General features: G+C 46.1%; 1 protein-coding gene across 8 annotated transcripts in view; it reads right to left on the bottom strand.

Annotated features, from left to right (window-relative positions):
* Rap1gap2 (RAP1 GTPase activating protein 2) overlaps positions 1-21,638 on the bottom strand; it is a 251,257-nt gene that overhangs the window by 50,206 nt on the left and 179,413 nt on the right. For all 8 annotated transcript variants that reach the window (XM_017797085.2, XM_029561472.1, XM_029561471.1 and 5 more), the window contains 6 exons: positions 19,866-19,949; positions 12,119-12,219; positions 10,001-10,130; positions 7,981-8,136; positions 679-750; positions 127-213 (listed from right to left, as the gene is read on the bottom strand). In XM_017797085.2, coding sequence (XP_017652574.1) covers positions 127-213; positions 679-750; positions 7,981-8,136; positions 10,001-10,130; positions 12,119-12,219; positions 19,866-19,949 — 630 coding nt within the window. The remainder of the gene's footprint in view (positions 1-126; positions 214-678; positions 751-7,980; positions 8,137-10,000; positions 10,131-12,118; positions 12,220-19,865; positions 19,950-21,638) is intronic.

Genomic DNA, 21,638 nt, shown 5'->3' with positions numbered 1-21,638 from the left:
CCAGAACCAACACAGGGCTGAAGGGGCCAGGCAAAGATGCTCAACTGAACAGGCCTCAAGATGAAACTCCTGAGGGAGGCTGGCTAAGATCAAGTCCAGAGGACACCTTCAGTCCTGCCCTCTCACCTCCAGCTTGGCAAACTTGTCCGACTTGCAGCAAGCATTCTCTGCATTGGTAAGCTTGGTAAGTAAAAACTCCCGAAACTCTGGACCCTGTAAAAGAGAATTCTCCAACCCTCAGCTGCAGACACAAAGTTCCCAGACACAGTTACAGGAAGACACAACAGGGGATCTGGGGACAGCCCGATAGGACCATTCTGGTATTTGGTCATTTCTAGCCAAGGCCAGGCCCATCAGCTAATATATCAACATAGAAGCCAGCTTCCCCATGCTGGGAAACCATATGGCACCTGGGTGACTGGGGTCAATTCTGAGGCTCCTGGGCCAAGAGCATGGTATAAAAGCCCTTTCACTAGTAAGAAGGCAACCCCACCTCCCTTTCCAACAAGCGGCCCTATATTGGGCCAGACTGGCACTGAGGGGGAAGGAGACCTCTACAAAGCTACAACAGGGCCACCTCAATGCTTCCCGCCCATGTTCAAACCTAACCCCACCATTGACTCTCAGGTGGAGGGGCCTGGGGTCCTGGATGACAGGAATGGAAGCAGAGGGTCTTACCTTCTGGAAAACAGGTGGGCTCGGCAGAGGGGGACCAAAGGCAGGTACATCTTCACGTGCAGTGACTGAGACCTGAATGAAACAGTCCTGTGAGGGAAGGGTAGGAAGAGGAGTCCTGCTTCTTACAGCAGACCAGTTCACCTCTGCCCTTCCCTGCCCACTTCTGCCCTTCCCTGCCCACTTCCTCTCCCCTTCCCTGTCCAGAATACAGATAAACTGTGTGTGCATCACCAGCAAGGCCCACGTGATGCTCCCATAGTGGGGGCTGGGGGGGAAGGGTTAAAGCTGCCCTCATCCTTCCCTCTGCCTTCCTAGGGGCCAGAAGCAAGTGTGCCAAGATGGTGCCCTGGTCTGAGGAACAGAAAGGAGACCCTGATTAGAAGGCAGCACAGGTGCCCAGGAGGTGTCATCTCATTGCCCCATGGCATTGTGGAGTTCAACCCAGAGAATGTACCAGAGAAGAGGTGTCCCTGCTTTACTGACTAGGAAACAGATGCCCCCGAGACACAGAACCAGAATGCCCCCGACCCCGAATCCAGAGAGAGGGAAACAGAGAATCCAGACCTCTCCAGTCCAGCTCTGAGGTTCTTCCCCACCAAACCAACTCCCAAACATGGCCATATATCAGACTCACTTTGAGTGCTTAAAAAATAAATACTGGGGGCTGGAGAGATGGCTCAGCAATTAAGAACACTGGTTGTTCTTACAGAAGACCCAGGTTCGAATCCCAACACCCACATGGTAGCTAACACCAGTTCCTGGGGATCCAACGGCCTTTTTTGTCCTCTGCAGACATTGCATGACACAGATACACTTAAATATGTGCAGGCAATACACATATACACATAAAATAAAAATAATAAATATTAAGCCAGGCATGGTGGTGCATGTCTTTAATCCCAGCACTTCCTTGGTTTAAATAAAACATTTAAAAATAAATAAATACATACATACATACATACATACATACATACATACATACATACATACTGGGCCAGAAGAGTACACTTACATACATGCAGACAAAACACTTGTACACATAAAAAACATAAATGAAAAAGCCCATCTTTGACAGTATAAAGCTGGAGAACATGTCGGCCCACTGGTTCCTGTATACTTGGCCAGTGCTATCTATATGGTGCAACCTTCCCAGGAATGTGGCCTGGCCTCCACACTTCCCACAAGTGTGTAGGGCTGGTTCTTCCCATTATTTAAGTGCACCTGTGTATTCATTTTCTCATCTTTCCTCCCAATCACAACTCAGGCTCAAGAGCAGGGACCCTGTCTACTTGGCTTATCTCTGAACCTAGAAGACAGCATAAAAACAGGGGCTAAGGAGCGAATGTATCGGCACATCTTGATTCAGTGCAAACATCTTCTCATATACTACAAATCTAGGACTGCTTGCCGATTGTCCCTGCTGATTTTCAATTGGAACATTTTCCTCTCATCTGTTCATAATAATGCTTCATATATTGTACAATATTAATCCCACGTCTATTTTATGTTTTGAAAATAATTTGAATTTTCATTTACTTGACTTTCTATTTCTGTTATGCAGATGCTTAAAATTTCTGTATGGTCATATATGTTAATCTTCCAATCATTGCTTTGGGGCCTAAGTAATTTTTAGGAAAGTCATCTTCCACACTAACAACTATGTTCTTTATCTTCTGCTATTTTGGTAATTTAAAGTCATCAACTCTTCCAGATTCTGTGTGCACAATATCAGGAACATATCAAACTTTCCCTCCCAATATTACTTACTGAATAGATTGCCCTTTCCCAATTCAGTGTTTAAAATTTTGTAATTATATCGGAATGAATTATTATATTTATTTTATGTCTATGAGTATATTGGCTGCATGTATGTAAGTATATCTGTGTTATGCAATGCCTGAGGAGGTAAGAGGGCATCAGGTTACCCTGGAACTGGAGTTACGGATGGTTGTTAGCCACCATGTGGGTGCTAGGATTCAAACCCAGGTCCTCTGCAAAAGCAGCCAGTGCTCTTAACTGCTGAGCCAGCTCCCCAGCCCCAGTGTTTATGTTTCTTGTAAACTAAGCATTATCTTCCTTATACCCCTCAAAGCACAAATGAATCATGGCTTGCTGAAAATAAATAAATAAATAAATAATAAATACTGGGCCAGTAAGACGTTTTAGCAGGTAAAATCACCCATCACACAAGCCTGATGGTCCACCAGAAGAGAACCAATGCTCAAAAGCTGACCTCTGATATCCACACATGTACCACAACACTATGTGTGCCCCCATCATACATATCCACACACATTAATAACAAATTAAATAAAATTTAAAATGGTGGGAGGAATAGTGGTTTTTTTTTTTTTTTTTTTTTTTTTGTAAGTACTGATTGAGAGCTTGGGGCTCCCGGGAGCTTTAATGCAGCCAGTGGACTCAAGCCTGGAGCCCTGGCCCCACACACAGGATTAGCCACTGTGGCTGAGATTTGAACAGAATGCCCAGGACCTTGGCTGGGAATGAGGATGGGAGACATCCTGGCTCTTGCTATGTGGCTGGACTGTGAGCGAGAGTGTCCAGGGCTCCCCACAGGGGCTGCCTGGGAGCAGGCAGGCTCTGCTGCTCACCTCCTCTGCATGGAAGTGCCCTGATTTCAGCTGCCCTCAGCCCCTGGGGCTGCAGGGCTCTGGGGAGGCTGTCCCATCCCTTCACCAGCAGCTGTTGACGTGAAGGCCCTGGCATGCTGCCAGCCTCCCCAGCCTGTGAAGTAGGACAGATGCAAGAGTCTGCCAGATCGGGTGAGCAGGCAGCCTGGGGCTCAGCCAAGACAAAACCCAGCCTGCCAGGTCCAGAGGGGAGGAAGCAGAGCGTTGGTCTGTGGTGCTTTGTCGACCCCAAGCTCAAGGCTGTCTGGATGGCCCAAACTGAAGTACCCAGAGTCAGGAAATGGTGTGTATTCACTGACAAGATTTTTGGCTAGGCCTCAGCTGCCAAACACAGATGTGACCCATCATGGTCCTCCTACCCTCACTGTGCACTGGTGGCCCAAGTCTAGAATTCCAGCCTGGGAACCAGAATTTGGTATGGAGTACGGCCACTGAGAGGCTGCCCCACTGCAGGTATCTGGGCACTTGGGACAAAGGACAGAAGCAGGCCCAGCTGTTTTACCTAGCCTGTTCCCTCTCCTCAGACTTCTGTTAGTCTGTGCTGACCAGCTAAGTGACTCAAATGTGTCCTTAAATCCACCATGTCTCCTACCCAGAAAGGTCCTCAACTTTCCATGGTGGCAGCTGGATCAGAGGGAGAAAGATCCAGGTCCTTCCTAGTGATGTCCATCCATCACCCATCCTCATCCCAGGCCCTCTGACCAGGCAGCCCGGCCTTCTCATCCCTCCTCTTGCCTTGCTTCTGAGTTGACCTTGTTTCTAAACCCAGCCATGTCTGAGAGGAAGCAGTGGGAACAGGTGCTCTGGAAGCTGCATCTTGGATGCTCTAAGGAAGAAGGATCTCCTTGTTGGGGCCACCATGATGCCTGGGGGAGCTGAGAGACAGGACTAGAGACCCAGCAAAGCCCCCAAAATGCCTAGGGGCAACCTGCCACCTCAGATGACCTGGTAGAGTTGTCCAAGCAACAGGTGAGTCCTGATGGAGAGAGGGAGGCCCTCAGTAGCTAACTGCTTCACAGAAGATTCCTGAATCTTGGGCTGAACTTCAGGAGTAGGGCAGGGTGGCCCCTGGGGGTGGGGATGGGGGATCTCAGTGATAGCTAAGCTAGAATCTCTTTCCAATGTGGAGAGATGAGAGCTAAACTAGCAATCCAATGTCACATTTGTGTACATGTAGGGAGCTGGTTTCTCACCTGTTCCAAAGGTTCCTGGGAAAAATTCTAGCTCCTCTGTGGCTCCTTGGTTTTGTGACCTCAGCTTTTAAGTGCGCTCAGTTATAGCCTCTATCCCTTCCCTATGAACAGGTTAATGGGCCTTGTTAGGAGTTAAGAAGACTATTCTAGAGCCAGTGAGATGGCTCAGCGGGTAAAGGCACTTGCCTACAAGCCTAACAACTGGAATTCAATCCCTGGGACCCACATGATGGAAGGAGAGAACCAGCCTCTACACACACACTGTGGCACACACACACACACACACACACACACACACACACAAATTAAAAAATAAATAAATAAATAAATGAAAAGAAGACTAATGTAACAGAGCCCAGCACAGAACAGGAGCCATTGCCAGTTACTGTCTCTGCTTTCCCTGCCAGCCTACATGTAGTAAAGGGCATCTGAAATACAGAGTGCCCCAAACCAAACAGCAGCCCACCACTCCTACCCCACCTCTGTCTCTGCTCCCACTGATGTTGGGGCTAGAAGCTCATAAGTCTACCTAGCCCAACTGCCTCATTGTGTACAGATAGAAACAGAGGCCCACAGGTGGAAGGGGCTGGCTCAAGGTCACACAGCAAAAACAGAGAGGACCAGCACCGTGCCACTCTGCATGGGGTCCTTCCTCCCTTTACTCGTCTTTCTTGTTGCTCACCCTCCTTGGTGAGGCCTTCTGAGCACTGCTCGGCCCAAGGAAATCTCTCCCTCCTTTACCTCAGGCCTCTGAGCCTATAGAGTTCAGCTAAGATCCTCCGTCGGCCAGGTTCCCTGAGGAATCTACCTAGGTCTGCCTCATAGTTTGCACATCACCCACAGTGCTTCTGTGGGCTGCTGGGGAGTACCTTGGAGGGCACAAAGCAAAACTCTGTCCCAAAAAGAAATGGATTATTTAAACTGCCCTCACTGCCTCCCCTGTTCCTTTCCTGGGGTCACAAAGCCAATTCTGTATCATCCTTGTTCAAGTTGCACCCATGTTCCCCAGGATGCCTGGCACACAGTAAGCACTGAATAAGGAATCTTGCTCCCACCAACAAATGAACCAGACAGCTGTAGAGTGAATGCCTATTTAGGTCAAAACAGGTGATGCCTAAAATTGCCCGATGTCAGAGGAGCAAGACCATGTGCATAAAGAAGACCACTGACCTCAACAGGAGAGATTGTTTGGCCACAGACTTGTGGGGACTAGGCCTTCCTATGGGGAAAGCATGCACATATGTGCAGGTGTGGGTTGGGGGTATATGTGCGAAGGACAGCTTTAGGAAGCAAGTGCCTTCCTCCACCATGGGTCCCAGGGATTGAACTCAGGTCACCAGCCTTGTGCAGCAAGCACCTTTATCAACTGGGCCATCCAGTCAGCTCTAATTTTTTGAGAACAGGCCCCTCCACTGAACCTAGAGCTCCCCCATTCAGCTCGACTGGCTGACCAGTGAACCCCAAGGATTTTCTTGTCTCTGCTACTCCAGTACTGGAATCACAGGCATGAGCAGCTTTTTATGTGAGTGTTTGGGATCCAAACTCAGGCCTTCATGATTGTATGGCAAATACTTTACTGACAGCCATTTCCCCAACCTGTGGGCTTTTTCCTTTTTTTAAGGCTCACATTTGGTTTTAAAAGTTGATATAAAGCCAGGTGTGGTAGTGCATGCCTTTAATCTCAGCACTCGGGAAGCAGAAGTATGTGGATCTCTATGAGATGGAGGCCAGCCCGATCTACATACCAAGTTCCAGGCCAGTTGGGGATACAGGGAGACCCTATCTCTAAAAAAAAAAAAAAAAAAAAGGGCCAGGCATGGTGGCACATGCCTATAATCCCAGCACTTGGGAGGCAGAGGCAGGCAGATCTTTGTGAGTTCAAGGCCAACCTGGTCTACGTAGTGAGTTCCAGGACAGCTGGGGCTATAGGGAGACCCTGTCTCAAAAAGACCAAAAAAAAAAAAAAAGTTGACATGATTTTGTACTTAGTGCATGTAGGTCTGCACTGACAGAAGAGTAGCAGAGATGGCTATGTAGCTGGCTAAGGCATTGAGAACCTCAGAAACCAACAGGGGCCTGGGGAAGTATCTGGTATACATTTTCAGACCTCACTGTCTCCCATTAACAATAACAGGTTCCTTTCTCTTCACCCACAAGATTCCCTTTGGGAATCTGAACTCAGGCCTCTCTTCCCAGGAAATAAAGAAAAACAGAAACACAGCACTTGATTTCTATTTGCCAGGAGTTCAGAGATCAGCTAGCACTCACCCTAAAACCCCCACCTCAGTCTCTCTTTCAGGGGTCCCAAGGTCCCCCAAACTACTGGGACATGGTTGGATGTGCTGTCCCTGAAGTTAGGGAAGAAGACGGAAGGTGGGAGGTGGGAGGTGTGGAGGAAGCCAGGAGGGAGGGCAGGGCAGGTATCTTTGTCTATCTGATACTGAGGACTGAGGGTTCAGTGGTAGGCACATTTATGCAAAAACGCCTAACATATTCTACACATATCCACCCATCAAAGCAAGTCCTCCTTTCCCTTTTAAATTAACATGTATTAATTACACATATTAATGGACTTCAGTATATCTCTACACATGCATACAGTATACACTGACCAAATCCAGTTTATTTTTATCTCCCCTCCTGCCACATCCTTCCCAGCCTTTATTTTATTAATCATTATTCTACATTCACATTGACTCAACTTCCTCTGTTTTGTTTTGTTTTTTAATTTTTGTTTATCTTTTGTTTTAAGACAGGGTTTCACCATGTAACGCTGGCTGGCCTAAAACTTAATATATAGACCAGGCTGGCCTCAAACGCACAGAGATCCACCTGCTACTAAGTAGAGTGCCGGGATTCAAGTGCCCCTGCCCCTGCCCCTGCCCCTGCCCCTGCCCCTGTCCCTGCCCAGATTTGAGGATTACAGGCTTGCACCACCAAGAGTGGCCAGGATGACAATTTTTAGCTTTCACATATCTTATGAAAAGAAACTAAAAACTAGAAGTCCCTGGTCAGCAGGCTTACACAGGGTCTTCCATTCTGCCTTACTACAGTCTTCAAGATAAATCATTCATTTGTCTACATCCTCCAGATCTGGGCCCAGGGTCAACAAGGCCCTTTAGCCTCCTCTTTCTTCCCTTTCTTCCTTTCTTTCTCTCACCTTTCCAAGCAATCCTCTCCATCTTTCCTCTTTCTTCCCTCCTGTTCACCCTTCCTCTAGTAAATTGTATCACCAGATTCCAAACATGGCACTTGGGGCTTCTGGACCATCAACTGAGATGGAGGCAGCAAGATGGACACCTTGAGAGGTCCCAAGAGCCTGGCTCCAAATCTCAGAAACCCGACAACTCATGGGAACTCAATGTTGTTAAGAATGAGTGTCCCTGTTATCACTGAGCCCCCCAAGCCTGGGGAGGTGCCTTGAGCACCTCCTTCCCCCATAATGGTTTTCTCCTTACCTTGTAGGATGGGGTCTCTGTGCCTGGGCTGTCAGCCTGAACAACAATGTAGGCATGTAGGAAGTTCGAGGCGATCATATCTGGAACAAATGGTGTGTTTTCTTCTTGGAAGATGATGGCTACAATGTCATTCCCAATGTGTCTCTTTCTCTGCAGCTAAACAAAAAGTGTTCCATCGTTACAGAAAGGACCATCCTGAAAAAAGAAAGGAACTGAACAGGAAACACCTCATTCCCCTGCCTTTTAAACCCTGAACTCTGAGGCCTCACTCTCAGAGAGCTGCATCTTTCAATCATTCCACCAAAAGGAAAAAGGGGGGGAAATGCCCAGTTGTTAGGTAATAACTGGCACAAGTGTTACTGAGTTTAAGAACAAAGTCCAGACTCGGGACCCTGGAGAGAATGTATAAAAGATGAGGCCAGATTCTGCCCTGGGAGAGCCATAATTGTTCTGAAAAACACACACACACAGAGAACACTAATCATTGCCAGCCGAGGCAGGAAGTAGCAGGCAGCTCCAGGGGCAGAGAGCAGGGTGACACCAGAAGGCCTGATAGCAACCCACAAAGGCTTCCATAAGACAGGTGCAGGTGATGGGAATGGGGACCAGCAGGGTCAAGGAAAGGGTCATTCTACTAGAAGTGAGAAGAACATGCTTAGACAGATCCAGGTCACCTAGCTGGGGGAGGTAGAGGATGGGGAAATCCAGTGGTGCCAGGTGCTCTGGCATATGATCTAGGTTACATGCCTCTACTGTGCCCCAGGAATCATGTCAGCTATTCATATGGGGAATTTCAAATGTTACGGTCTTCCTGTACATCAGGTCCAGTGTACACACCTGCCTATGCATTTGGTTCTTTATTAAACAGCTACTGAATGCCAGGCCTCCACTAACCCTTTTAACTTGAGTTTCTCATTTACTATCTGCTATACTCTGAGCACCGTACTGGGCACTTTTATGCAAATTTCCTTACTTACACACACACACACACACACACACACTCACTCACGAGCAAAGACTTATCACTGATTTGGTCCTGTGCCACATGTCAGGCTGAAGTGGCCTGAGATAACAAACCCCAGGCTGGAGCAGCAGGTGAGGGAGACTGTTTGGAAGCAGAGACCAAAGGTGAGACACCAAGAGAAAACCCACTTTGGCTACACAAGGAATCCCTTCCATTTGTTTCTGGAACATCCAGTTGTTATTTAGGAGCCAAATCACAATTTTGTTTTACCAATCTCCTTTTTCCCAAGAAGTCCGGCATTGTTATTCAGGGTTTTGCATCTCTGCTCCCTCCCCACTACCCTGCACAGACATCGACAGGTCAGAGTTTGGGCAATGCCCATCTGCCCTTCTTGTGTTCTCAGACACAGGAAAGGGGCAAGCAGGGGGATGGGGCGACTGGCATCACAACCACTAGGACCAGTGCTGGTCTGGGCAGGCCAGGCCCTCCCCAGAGATGTGTGGCTCACAGCAGCAAGCTGGGAGAGAGCTGTGAATGCTGAAGTCACAGGTCTCACAGAGTCCCTGGGTTAGGGACAGGAAGCAAGGAAGCTGAGAGGATTCTCACGCAAGCTTCACACAGGGCAGCAGGGAAGCAGGACTAGTGGCCAGGGGACAACTATTCCACACGCAGCAGTCACATGCCAGGCAAGGATCACAGGAGCCCAACATTCAGGAACTCACAGAACCCCACAGCAGCCCTCTGACACAGGTGCGACCCTGCAACCCTGCAACCACTGACATGCTTTGAGTCAACACACACTTAGGTGGCTCTGCGGCTTCCAACTCCCGTCTGCAGGCCTGCCATGCTGTCCTCACCCGCCTTTGCTTTCCTCCCAGCCTCTCATTGACTTCCCAGTGGAAGATTTTATTTTCTGTGCTGGGGATAGAATCTGCATGCTAGACAGTATTCTATCACCGTGGGACACTTTATTAAGGAAGTGTTTTAACACCCCAGGCTGCAGTGTCCCATCTGTCAAGTGACCTGCAGCCCAGCCTTGCGTTCTGTACCCGTTACCTGCTGTGTGTCGCCCTCCGTGAAGGGCAGCTTTGTAGAGACATGAAACATGATCTCCCGGTCCCGGAAGGTTGTATACACCGACTCCACCCCTGTCTGTCCGTGGGTCACATCCAGGCCTCCTCGAAACCTGACAGTAAACCAGGGCAAGGGAAGGAGAGGAAGAGTGAGGTGAAGTGGCACTGTGGTGCTGCTAAGGACATGTGGTAGACAGGTGGATGAGCAGACAGGGTGAGCTGAGGTGAGAATCAGGTGAGATGGCTGGAGCTGTATTCTGAGTAGCCTAGTGTTCTCTACCCGTAAGTCACCTCCATAAAAGACAAATGCAGACCTGGTGGCCACATGTCTGTAAGCTCAGCACTCCACAAGCCAAGACAGAAAGATCCTGAGTTGAAGGTCAGCCTGGGCTATAGAGTGAGACCTTGTTTTAAAACACAACCAAACTAATTAATTTACTAATTAATTTAATTAAAAAACATCAGGCCCTCTTCTTCAAGCCTTGGTTGTGCTTCCTGCACATGGCTGTTCATACGGGAAGCAAAGTTGTCCCTCTACAATCCCGGGCAAAATGTCTTGGTTATCAGCTCAGGGCCAGAGCATCCAGTCACACTCCTGGATGAGGGTGAACCCATCAGAGCTGTGGAGCCTGCCAGAAAAGGGGACAGACACTCCACTCTGAGCAGTCAGTCCCAGTGGAGACCAAACCACACAGAGGCCCCTTCACTGCATCCTCCCAGACAGGAAGGAGAAACAGGAAGGAACTGGTCGTCTCCCAGGAGCCCTTCTGCCTTCACAGAGATGGCTGTCAGCTTGGGACCACAGTTTTTAGCAAGAGGGAAAGAAAACAAATACAGCTCCCTTCAAGAAAGTAAAATAAGGAGGCTGCTGAATGCCAGGCACCAGACCTGAATCCGAGCCAGAAAATGCTCCCCGGCCCACAGGGTAGAACAGACACTGAAGCAGCCGAGAGTTCAGGTTCAACACTTGCTTCTGGGACTAAGCACACAACCTTGGGCATATCACTTCATCTCTGTAAGCCTGTTTCCTTTCTCAGTAACATAAAGGGATGGGTCTACATCATCTCTAGAGTCCTTCAGGGACGAATATAACATATTCTACCACATCTTTACATCATCAAAATCAGGATGTGTCTCATAAGCCAGCACCTCATAGTGAGACAGAGTATGTGGCATTAGCGTAAGTGCTCCACATACACTGTCTGTTTTGATCCCCCAGTGACCTTGTAGGGTAGTCTTCTTATTCTCCCTTTTTATAGATGAAGAAACTGAGGCCCTGTCCAGGTAAAGTCACTGGCCCAACATCTTCTAGCTAGTAAGTGGCAGGGGTGGAATTTTACCCTGGTGTGACTGGCTCCAGAGAGCAGTGGTAACTTCAAAGCGGGGAGAAGATGGAGGAAGGGGGAGAAAAAAGGAGAAGGCAGCAGAGGAAGAAAGCAATCACTGAACACCTACTGCACACCAGACAACTGGACTTAGTGCTCTCACACAGGATGTCAGGGCTTGGTTATCTCAGCTCCAGGGCAGGAGGTGAATTCCAGAACTTTCAACCATATGCCAGGCACCTGGTTGGACGGGTCCAAAATATTCCCAAATGCTGTCTTTTCCAAGGAAAATCAAGAGCCAGAGTCTTACAAACAACAGCCATAATATTCTAAATCTTTCTGTCCACTTAACGGACCATACACTGTTGCATGGATTTCTGCCTAGAGGGTTATTATGTTTGCATGAAGTCTTAATTAACTATTCTCCGCATATTGTCCAAATTGGGTCATTTCCTTCCAAACTGCACAGGGTTCTCTTTCGCCTGCCAGGCAAGTAGTAGGGAAGGTGGATTCATTGCACTCAGTCTGAGCCAAATGTAATTAGGAAGGTAAACCTCTGAGGGAGCAAGCTCATCACTCTTCTCAAAACCAATGCTTTCAGCCAACCTGCCATGCCAGATTAGCCCCAGGACCACTGATTCTTCAGGATATAGGAACATGAGGAGGGACCCGAAGCTGGAAAATGTTCCCATGTTCCCCAAGGACAGAGTTGTTGGCCCTGACCCTCTCCTGACAACCCCATCCATGGAGGCAGTCAGCCCCTGACCAAAAGTCACCCTTTGAAGTCCTGGAGTGTGATCGTGTCCCCAAGCAGGTCCAAGAACTCTTTGAAAGCTGGGCTCTCCTCGTTGTTCCCAAATAGCTCCTCCTCCAGGGTCTGAAAGAAACAGGATGAGGCATAGAATCAAAAAAGGCATTCTGGGCGCCGAATCAGAAAAGGCATTCTGGATGCTGAGTGAAAGGGTTGTCCAGACTCCAGTCCTTTCTTCCTTCCTCCCTCCCTATGTCCCAGTACACCTGTCACAGCTGTCCTCAGTTGGAGGATGGGCTAATGGAGGAGCACTCAGAGGGATGGATGCTGGGGCTGGTTAAGGAGGTTTTCTAGTTCAGCAATACCAGTGTAAAAGGCCAAGCTGAGATAAAGAGTTCTTAGGCCTGATGCCAAAAACATGACCCCCAAGTGAAAGACTGGTCACTGAGCTTCCAGAGAAGAACTAGTCTTGAGGCTACAGAAAGAGCTCTCAAAAGTCTACAGTAACCAAAACCACAGTAAGACCCTGCTTCACACCCACTAGGGTGTATCTAATAGAGAAAGGCAAGAACACGTGTGGATGAGGAAGTGGAGAAAGCTGGACCCTTTCCACTGCTGACAGGAACGTGAATGGAGCAGCTACTCTGGGAAACAATCTGGCAGCTCTTCAAAAAGCCAAACACAAAGTTATCATATGACCCAGCAGTTCCACCCCTAGGTATGTACCCAAAAGATATCAACATGTGTGCACGCAAAAACTTGTACATGACTGTTCACAGCAGCACTGTAGGTAACAACCCACAAGTGGAAATGACCCAGACATCTAGCAACTTAAGAACAGATTTTTTTGAAACGTGGTATATTCACACAAAGGCATATTGTTTGGCCTTACATAAGGAATGGAATACTTGCTGGCACATGCTACAACACAGATGAACCCTGGAAACATTTTGCTAAATGAGACCAGACAGAAAGGTCACATATCACACGCTTGTACTTATAGAAGGTTCAGAATAAGCAAATCCACGGTGACAGAAAGCAGATTATTGGTTGCTGGGAGCTAAAGGGAATGCGATGGAAGAGGACTTGGGTACAGGTGTTCTTTTGATAATGATGAACATATTCTGGGTTGGATCATTAATGTTGCCCACTGTGTGATTATACTGCAGACTACCCTGTGGAGACATAGCTCACTTACTACTGTGAACTGCACAGTCTGAGAATTATAGATCAATAAGGCTGTAATAAAAACTTAAGGAGAAGAAAAATAATTAAAAAATGGTCAAAAGACATGGACAGGCATTTCACCTAAGAGGACACACAGATGGTGAATAAGTACATGAAGCTATGTTCATTCAGCATCATCAGCCTTTACAGAAATGCAAAGTAAAGCCATGATGAGGTAGTGCCACACATCCATCAGAATGGTGAGATTTTTAAAAAAAAAACAAAGTAGTAGCAACACTGAATCTGGCACAGACAGAAAAACTGGACTGCTTACACACTGATGGGGAGTAAATACTCGAGAAAATGGTTTGACAGCTTCTTACAAAGCTAAACATATAATTACCATATGACCAGCAATTGTACCCCTAGGCATTTATCCCAGGGAATTGAAAACATAGGTTCAAAAAACCCAAATCCTCTATACAAATGTTCACAGTATTCTATTGATAACTTCCCAGAGCTGGAAACAACCCTGATGTCCTTCAATGAATGAATGGATAAACAAGTGAGGTGCAGCCAGACCATGGGATACTTACTATTCCACAATAAAAAGACCCAAATTAAGTGAGTCATGGTGGCACATGCCTGTAATCCCACCACTTAGGAAGCTGGGGCAGGAGGGTCTCGAGTTCAAGCTAAGTCTGAGCTGCACAGGGAGACTCTATCTCAAAATAACAAAAGGAGGGAGGGAAAAAAGGAGGGAAGAAAAAAGAGGGAGAAAGGGAGAGAGGGAGAAAACAAAAAGAAACTAGTGACACAGTGGAGAAGTTGGATAAGCAGCTGTCGAGTGGTTAGGAGCACTGGCTATTCTTGCAGAGGACCCAGGTTCAGTTCCCAGTACCCACATGGTGGCTAACAACATAACGTAACTCTAGTTCCAGGAGATCCAATGCCCTCTTTGGACCTCTGTGGACATTACACAACATGGGTGCATTTACATATATGCAGGCAATACACCCATGCACATTAAATAAAAATAAATTTTAAAAAAGAAGTTAGATAAATCCAGTGAACACAGAACATCCCTGAAAAAGAGATATGCCATTTAAATGCATTGGTGTAATATTCTGAAATAAAGTTTTGAAGATGAAGAATAGATAAATGGGTGCCAAGGGCTAGGAGCTAGAAGGGAGGAGAATGGAGGCTGGGAGGGGATGGATGTGTCTATGAAGGAAAATGCAGGGAAGTCCTGTAGTGACAGAGTTCTGTTTCTTAGCAAGAACACAAAGAGATGGAATAAAATACACGCACAATATATACAAATGTGAGGAGCTGGTGAGATGGCTCAGTGGACAAAGGCACTTGTTGCCAAGCCTGATGACCTAAGTTCAGTCCCTGGAACCCACACGTTGGAAGGCAGAACTGACTCCTGCAAGTTGTCCTCTGACCTCCACATGTGCACAGTGGCACACACAAACACATGCATACGCATGCACACACACAAAATGTCTTTTAAAAAATCAAGTCCATATGAATTTTGGAAATCTGAGTAATATTTGGATTATGTCAACATCCTGACTGGGATATTGTGCCATAGACCTTTTGGGGAACCTGGGTAAAAAGTGTAACACCTCTTTAAAATATTTTATTTATTATTTTTATTTTACGTGTATGAGTGTATTTCCTGCATGTAGGTAAATGCACCCATGTCGTGCAGTGCCTGTGGAGGACAGAAGAGGCCATTGGGTCCCCTGGAACTGGAGTTACAGGCAGTTACCTGCCATGTGGGTGCTGGGATTCAAACCCAGGTCTTCTGCAACAACCACCAGTGTTCTTAACCGCTGGGCCATCTCTCCAGCCCGGAGACCTCTTATATGATTATTTCTTACAATCATATGTGAAATGAAAAAGGTTAATTAAGAAAGTAAAACTGAAAGTGGTAGGAAGCTCTGTAAACAGTGACAGGCCTGGAACGCTGACTCATGTCTAATCAATAAGCTTTGCCCACAGTGGCAGGGTCTGCACACCACTAGAGGCTCTACAAGCACCTGAGGCTCTACAAACACCTGAAGGCTCTACAAGCATCACTGGACCACAAGACATGGCTACTCATAAAACATTCCAGCTTACCCAATCATTTCAATGACAAAGTCTCCACCAGGTAATTCTGTCAGACCTCTCTCGTGCCTGCTATTTTTGGCCATGTTGGAGATGAAACCTAGAGCCTCCCTCATGGTTTTTCAGTATTTTATTTATTATTTTATGTGTATGAGTGTATTGCCTGCATGTATGTGAGTGTACCCATGTCGTGCAATGACACAGAGGTCAGAAGAGGGCTTCAGATTCCCCTGGAACTGGAGTTAAGGACAGTTCATAGCCGCCATGTGGGTGCTGGGAATTGAACCCAGGTCCACTGCAAGAGCAGTCAGTGCTCTTAACCGCTGAGCCACCTCTCCAGGCCCTGAGCCTCCCTCATGTTATACCAGTGCTTTACCCAAGTCCACCCATGCCTGCTTTATAACAAATAAGAGCAGACTTCAAGTTCCAAGTCATCAATAGGCAACACTATCAAATCAATTTCAACAACTTTATTTTCTTTATAGTAGTATTTCTTGAGTTGGGTATGGTGGTACATAATGGTAATCCCAGCATTCAGTAGGCTGAGACAGAGGGATCATGAGTTCCAGGTCAGCCTTGGTTATAAAGTAAGTTCAAGGTCTTTCTAAGCTACATAGTGAAGTCATGTCTCAGAAACAAAACAAAACGAAACAAAACATATATATAATTATCTTCATCCAATAGCAAGTGACTGTAATATTGGCTTCCTAGTTAGAGTAGCGTTCTAAAATGCCTTTAAAAATAAAGGCATTAGGGGGCAGAGGGTATGGTAAAACACTTGTCTAACATGTATTGCCCTGGGTTTGATCTGCAGCACCACATAAGTAAATAAAACAAATAAATAAATACACTTAATTTTTTTATTTATTAGGAAAACAGTAGTTTATAGGCATTTTAAAAAAACCTGTAACAGTGCCCTATAGTAAAACATACCCTCTAATAGAGACCCTGAACACTATCTGTGATTGTGTGAACACTGCTCTCTGGCAGGAGTCCCTCCAGCCTGACAACCAAGACTAGTCCGCTTCTTTTTTTGGGGGGGGGTGCTTTTTGAGACAGGGTCTCCCTGTAGCCCCAGCTGTCCTGGACTCACTATGTAGACCAGGCTGGCCTTGAACTCACAGATATCCACCTGCCTCTGCCTCCCGAGTGCTGGGATTAAAGGCATGCACCACCACTCCTGGCAGGTGCTTCCTGTTTTTCTAAATAAAGTTTTATTGAAACACAGTCAGGTCAACTCATTTACATATATGTTGTGGCTGCTTTTGTATTACAAAGGCAGACTGGAAAGGTTGTGACAGTCCCCAAGGCTCAGGAAGTCTGAACAATTTACTACCTGACCCTTTATAGAAAGAGTTTGCTGACCCCTGATCTTCAGCCTGTCACAAAGACCTGGTCACTACAAGTTATGCAGCAACATGGGGGAGAATAGCTGTCTCCAGGCAAGCTACATCTCCAGTAGGAAAATAATTCAGCATGCCTGCTGGGGCTGGCCCCACTCTCCCAGGATTCACTTGGTACAGTTATTATCACTGGCATTGTTATACTGGCCTGGAGCTTGACCATGCACTCAGGGAGGAGGTCTTAGTCATCACTGTATCACCCATGGTGCTTAGCACAGTACATGACAAACAGGACAGTTAGGTAAGGGTTATTTATATCCAAAGACCAACATAGGGCTTTTATGCAACAAATGTTCGTATTAAATGTCCCCCAGCTGTAGGTTTGCAAAACAACAATCTGTCTAGTTTTTTAAAAACAGAATTTTATCTTCCTGGCTTTCCCCCTGCAGCAGCATTAGGTACATAAACAACACACAAGCTCCTTCTCAGAGGTAGATGGCTAATAGTCTATAATTATAACTTTGTTGGAACGTTGGATTGTAATCACCCTGTAAGATCTGTTTTGGTAAATTTTGAAAGCAAAGAATTTTAATTATGGGGGGTTATATCAGCGGAGCTATATGAAATAAAAATGTTAATATGTGAAAATAATTAGAGTGGCTACCCGAATAATCTCCCTCGAATCATAAGCTGCATTGGTGCTGTCCTTTCAGATCCTAAACTCCTCGCCTAATTAGTGCTTTGTAGTGCTTTTAAGTAGATGTGTGTCTTTGTGGTCTGATGTCTTCAGACAAGAAAACCAGCTGCCACTAATGAAGAGACTGTCATGCAAAAAACCCACAGATAATTATCGAAAGGCATCGATGACCTGCTATTAGCAGGGCCAAATTTCCCATTTCTTCATTAATCAAGTAACAATCAACTGTGTATACTTGAAATATGCACACACACACATATATGTCTATAATTATATAGAGACATATATGTAAATACACAAGGTGTGTGTATGTATGTGTACTTGTCTGTGTGTGTGCACGTGTGTGTCTGGGACACCATGCTGGATTCTTGGATAATACAAAGGAAAAGTGAGAAAGGAAGCTTCTCACAGAACCTGGATGAGGAGACACCAGTATCTTTAGCTGACCTTTCTGCTTGGGATGTTAATAAATGTTCAGTGTAGAAAACAGGGAAGATGTAAAGTTTGGAGTCAAATACATACAGGAAACACTGAGTTCAACAAAGGTGCAAATAGGTCTTCAGGGCTGGAGAGTCGGCTCAGCAGTTAAGAATACTGTTTGTTCTTGCAGAAGACCCGGGTTTGAATGCCAGCACCCACATGGCAGATAATAACTGTCCATAACTCCAGTTCCAGGGGATCCAACAGCCTCTTCTGACCTCCACCAGCATTGCACAACACAGGTGCACTTACCTACATGCGGGCAATACACGCGTACACATAAAATAGAAATAATAAAATATTTTTAAAAATAAATAGGTCTTCACCTAGGTGGCTCCTCCACAGCAGACATCCTTTTCTCTAAAGTACTTCAGAGATTGCATCTCAGAGAGTCACACTTTAAGAAACATTATTTTGGCCAACTAACTCCAAAGAAACTTGTGAATGTGATGAGAGACTGAGGGGCAGCCGTGGTGCACAGGTGAATGCTTTAATAACTGCCTTTAACAACTGGCTATCCAAAGGAGGAAATACAAATCTTGGTCTTTTCTGATTTTCATGATGTAAATAATTCCAACATGGCGTCACAAAGCTCTAACACTCCACTGAAGTTTGAGGAGAAAACGCTAATTCCCTCAAGGTGGATAAGGAGAGGTAGCTTAGGCTAATCCATTCCCTCTACTTTGTTTGATTTTTCTTGTGACTGATGACCCATAGATAAATATAATCTGAAATAGCCAGGAGGACTTAAACTTTACTGTATGAAAAACTCCACCACCATCAACAAGACTTTAAGACCTTTTTGTAAGGAGACTCCTTCCTTGAAGATTCAGCTACTGCCAATCCAATTCATGCTTTAAATGTGACAATTGTATTCAGAAAGCTTAAGAACCAAAGAAATGCTTACACATCCATGTGTATGGATGGAACCAGCCTAGATGTCCATTAGCAGATGAATGGATAAAGGAAATGTGATACATAACATTACACAATGGAATTTTATGCAGCCATAAAGAAAAATGAAATTATAACATTTGCAGGAAAATAAATGCAACTGGAAATCATATCAAGCAAAATAAATCAGGCTCAGAAAGACAAACACTGAATGTTTTCTCTTATATGCAGTGCCTAAATTCAAAATTATGTATATGTGTATATGTATATATTCATATATGTGTGTTTGTAGGTCATGAAAGGGGAGAGATCTCAAGAGAGGTGGGGAATAGAGTAAACAGATTCTATGTAACAGGAAGGCAGAAGGAGGCCCTAACTGGGGGATGAAAGGGCACCAGGTGGCTATGGGGAGGAGAGGTGGCAGGAGGCAGTGGGGGGCGGGGGCAGGGACAAACAAGAACAAGGTATAATGACGCATATATGAAGACACCAAAATGAAAATCATTACTCAGCCTGGTTTTTGTGTGTGTGTGTGTGTGTGTGTGTGTCTTTTTGAGACAGGGTCTCCCTGTAGCTCCAGCTGTCCTGGAACTCACTATGTAGACCAGGCTGGCCTTGAACTCACAGAGATCCACCTGCCTCTGCCTCCCAAGTGCTGGGATTAAAGGCATATGCCACCATGCCTAGTTATTTTTTTTTTTAATTAAAAAGAGAGAGAGATGGGGCTGGAGAGCTGGTTCTGCTGTTAAAAGTACATACTGTTCTTGCAGAGGACCAGCATTCAGTTCCCAGTACCCATGTTTGGCAGCGCATAACTACCTGCAGCTCCAGTTCCAGAGGATCTGACTCCTTGCGTGAATCACCAAGCCCAGCAAAAGGCATGGGCCACGAGACTCACACACACACACACACACACACACACACACACACACGCGCGCATGCACTTAATTAAAAATAAAATAAATACAAGAAAAAAAAAAGAATCTAGCTCAGGACTCTTGCACTTACGGTAGGAAAAGAGTTCACAGTCAAAAATAGGGGCTAGAGTGCCCCGTGCGTATCATGGGGCTTACCTGCCTGGCTTTTTGATAAATGACCCCAAACTTGAAAGTGTTGTTGACATCATGCTCATCATAGGACACAATCATCTGAGAGGCCTGGAAAATGTGGGAAAGAAAAAAACCAAGAGTGTTGTTAACTGCAAATGAAGACGCAAGCAAAAGAAGTCCTCGCTTTAGCAGAGGACATGCCTCCAAGAAACATTCATGCAGAGCTCTCCAGCAGAGGAGAAAAGAACGTGCAGGCGTCAGAATGCTGTTCCAAGGCCCCAACTAGCCCCCAAGCCCTGAGCTTCCCTAGCAGTAGCTAAACCCCTGCATCATCCATTCTGATCCACCCAGATATGCCAGCCACAGCTAGGGAAGAGGAGTCTCATGGGATTTAGGGAACTGGCTTTACCCTAGAGTTTTATCTGTGGTCTAAAAACATAAAGCTGGATTCCCCAAACTGGTCAGTAAGGATGGCTCGAGCCCAAGTTCCACCTCTTTTAAGTAATTTAACTTAAAGCAAGTCGCTGCTCCTATGCAGATCTCAACCCCTAAGATAAACAAACTCTCATAAGATATACAAAGAGGCAAGGAGAAAAACACCTCACCATAAGCTCTACCTACATTTCCACTTTTCCTCATAGAATCGGTATCTGAGGTCAGAAACACTAAACTAATTTTGAACCCACTGCTTTGAACCACATAGTGTTGAGTGAGCCAGTTAACCTCTCTGCACTACAGTTCCCTCCTCCACACATGAAGATGTAAGATGTGGAATTGCAAAGATCCAATGAGACAAGGCACATAAAGTGGTGAGGACGGAGCAGCTATCACCATCATCACATCGTCATCACCATCATAATCTATGGAGCCCTCCAGAAAGATCAGAGCTGAACCAGCTTGCTGGAAAAGAGAAGGTTATTTGAGGACTACTGGGAAACCTGTGAAATACAAAGGGCAGATTGGCCCATGTGCTATGCTAGAGGAAGACCGAGGCTTGACTTGTTGGCTGGACTATGTGGCCCATGGCAGGCTGCCATCACTCTTACCTCTGTGAGAGTCTCAACTATCTGAGGAAAGAGATGCTCCTCCGGTCACCCAGTGAGAGCCCTGCTGGCTACCCCTGGAAGTTTCCTTCCACAGCTGCCTGGGATGAGTCAAGGGTGGACAACAGCTGCCCTGCCAGGGAAAGGCACCAGGCCACAGAGACCTTCCAAGGAACATTCTAAACTCTCACATTTGAAAACACACACACACACACACACACACACACACACACACACACACACACACACACCATCCAGAGTCACGTCCCAGCTGAACATCAGCTGGCCTTGAAAACACAGACAACATGAAAATACAGCTGTTGTTCCATTACCACCAGGCCCAGAGGCTTTCCAAGGCAGAGGGAGAACCTTGTAAATGAGCATCACTGGAGCCTCTCAATGAATATGATTTGAGAACAAAAACTGCCAAATCTGTAGTTCAGTTAGGCCTTTATGATAGGGCTTTATAAGCACATAAACTTCATTAATTCAGCTTTAATTACAAAGGGTGGTCAGTCTGAGTGACAGAAAATGTTCACTGGAATGTGGCATATTACTGGTGTCCACAGATGCTAAAATGGCTAAAAAGAGGCATTTGGGGGAAAAAAAAGGTTCTGTGAGGCTGAGGACTCTGTCATCAGCTCATCCATCCCCCACAGATAAACAGATGCTTCTAAGAGTAGCATGTCCAGCGTGGACATTTGAGCCATGTGTTCCAGAGGGTTCCGAGTGTCCCTGCAGGGTGGAAATCTCT

Source organism: Nannospalax galili, unplaced genomic scaffold (assembly GCF_000622305.1).
Source record: "Nannospalax galili isolate Female #2095 unplaced genomic scaffold, S.galili_v1.0 scaffold212, whole genome shotgun sequence".
Lineage (NCBI taxonomy): Eukaryota > Metazoa > Chordata > Mammalia > Rodentia > Spalacidae > Nannospalax > Nannospalax galili.
The sequence above is the reverse complement of the archived record's forward strand: the minus strand, read 5'-3'. Positions and strand labels throughout refer to the sequence as shown.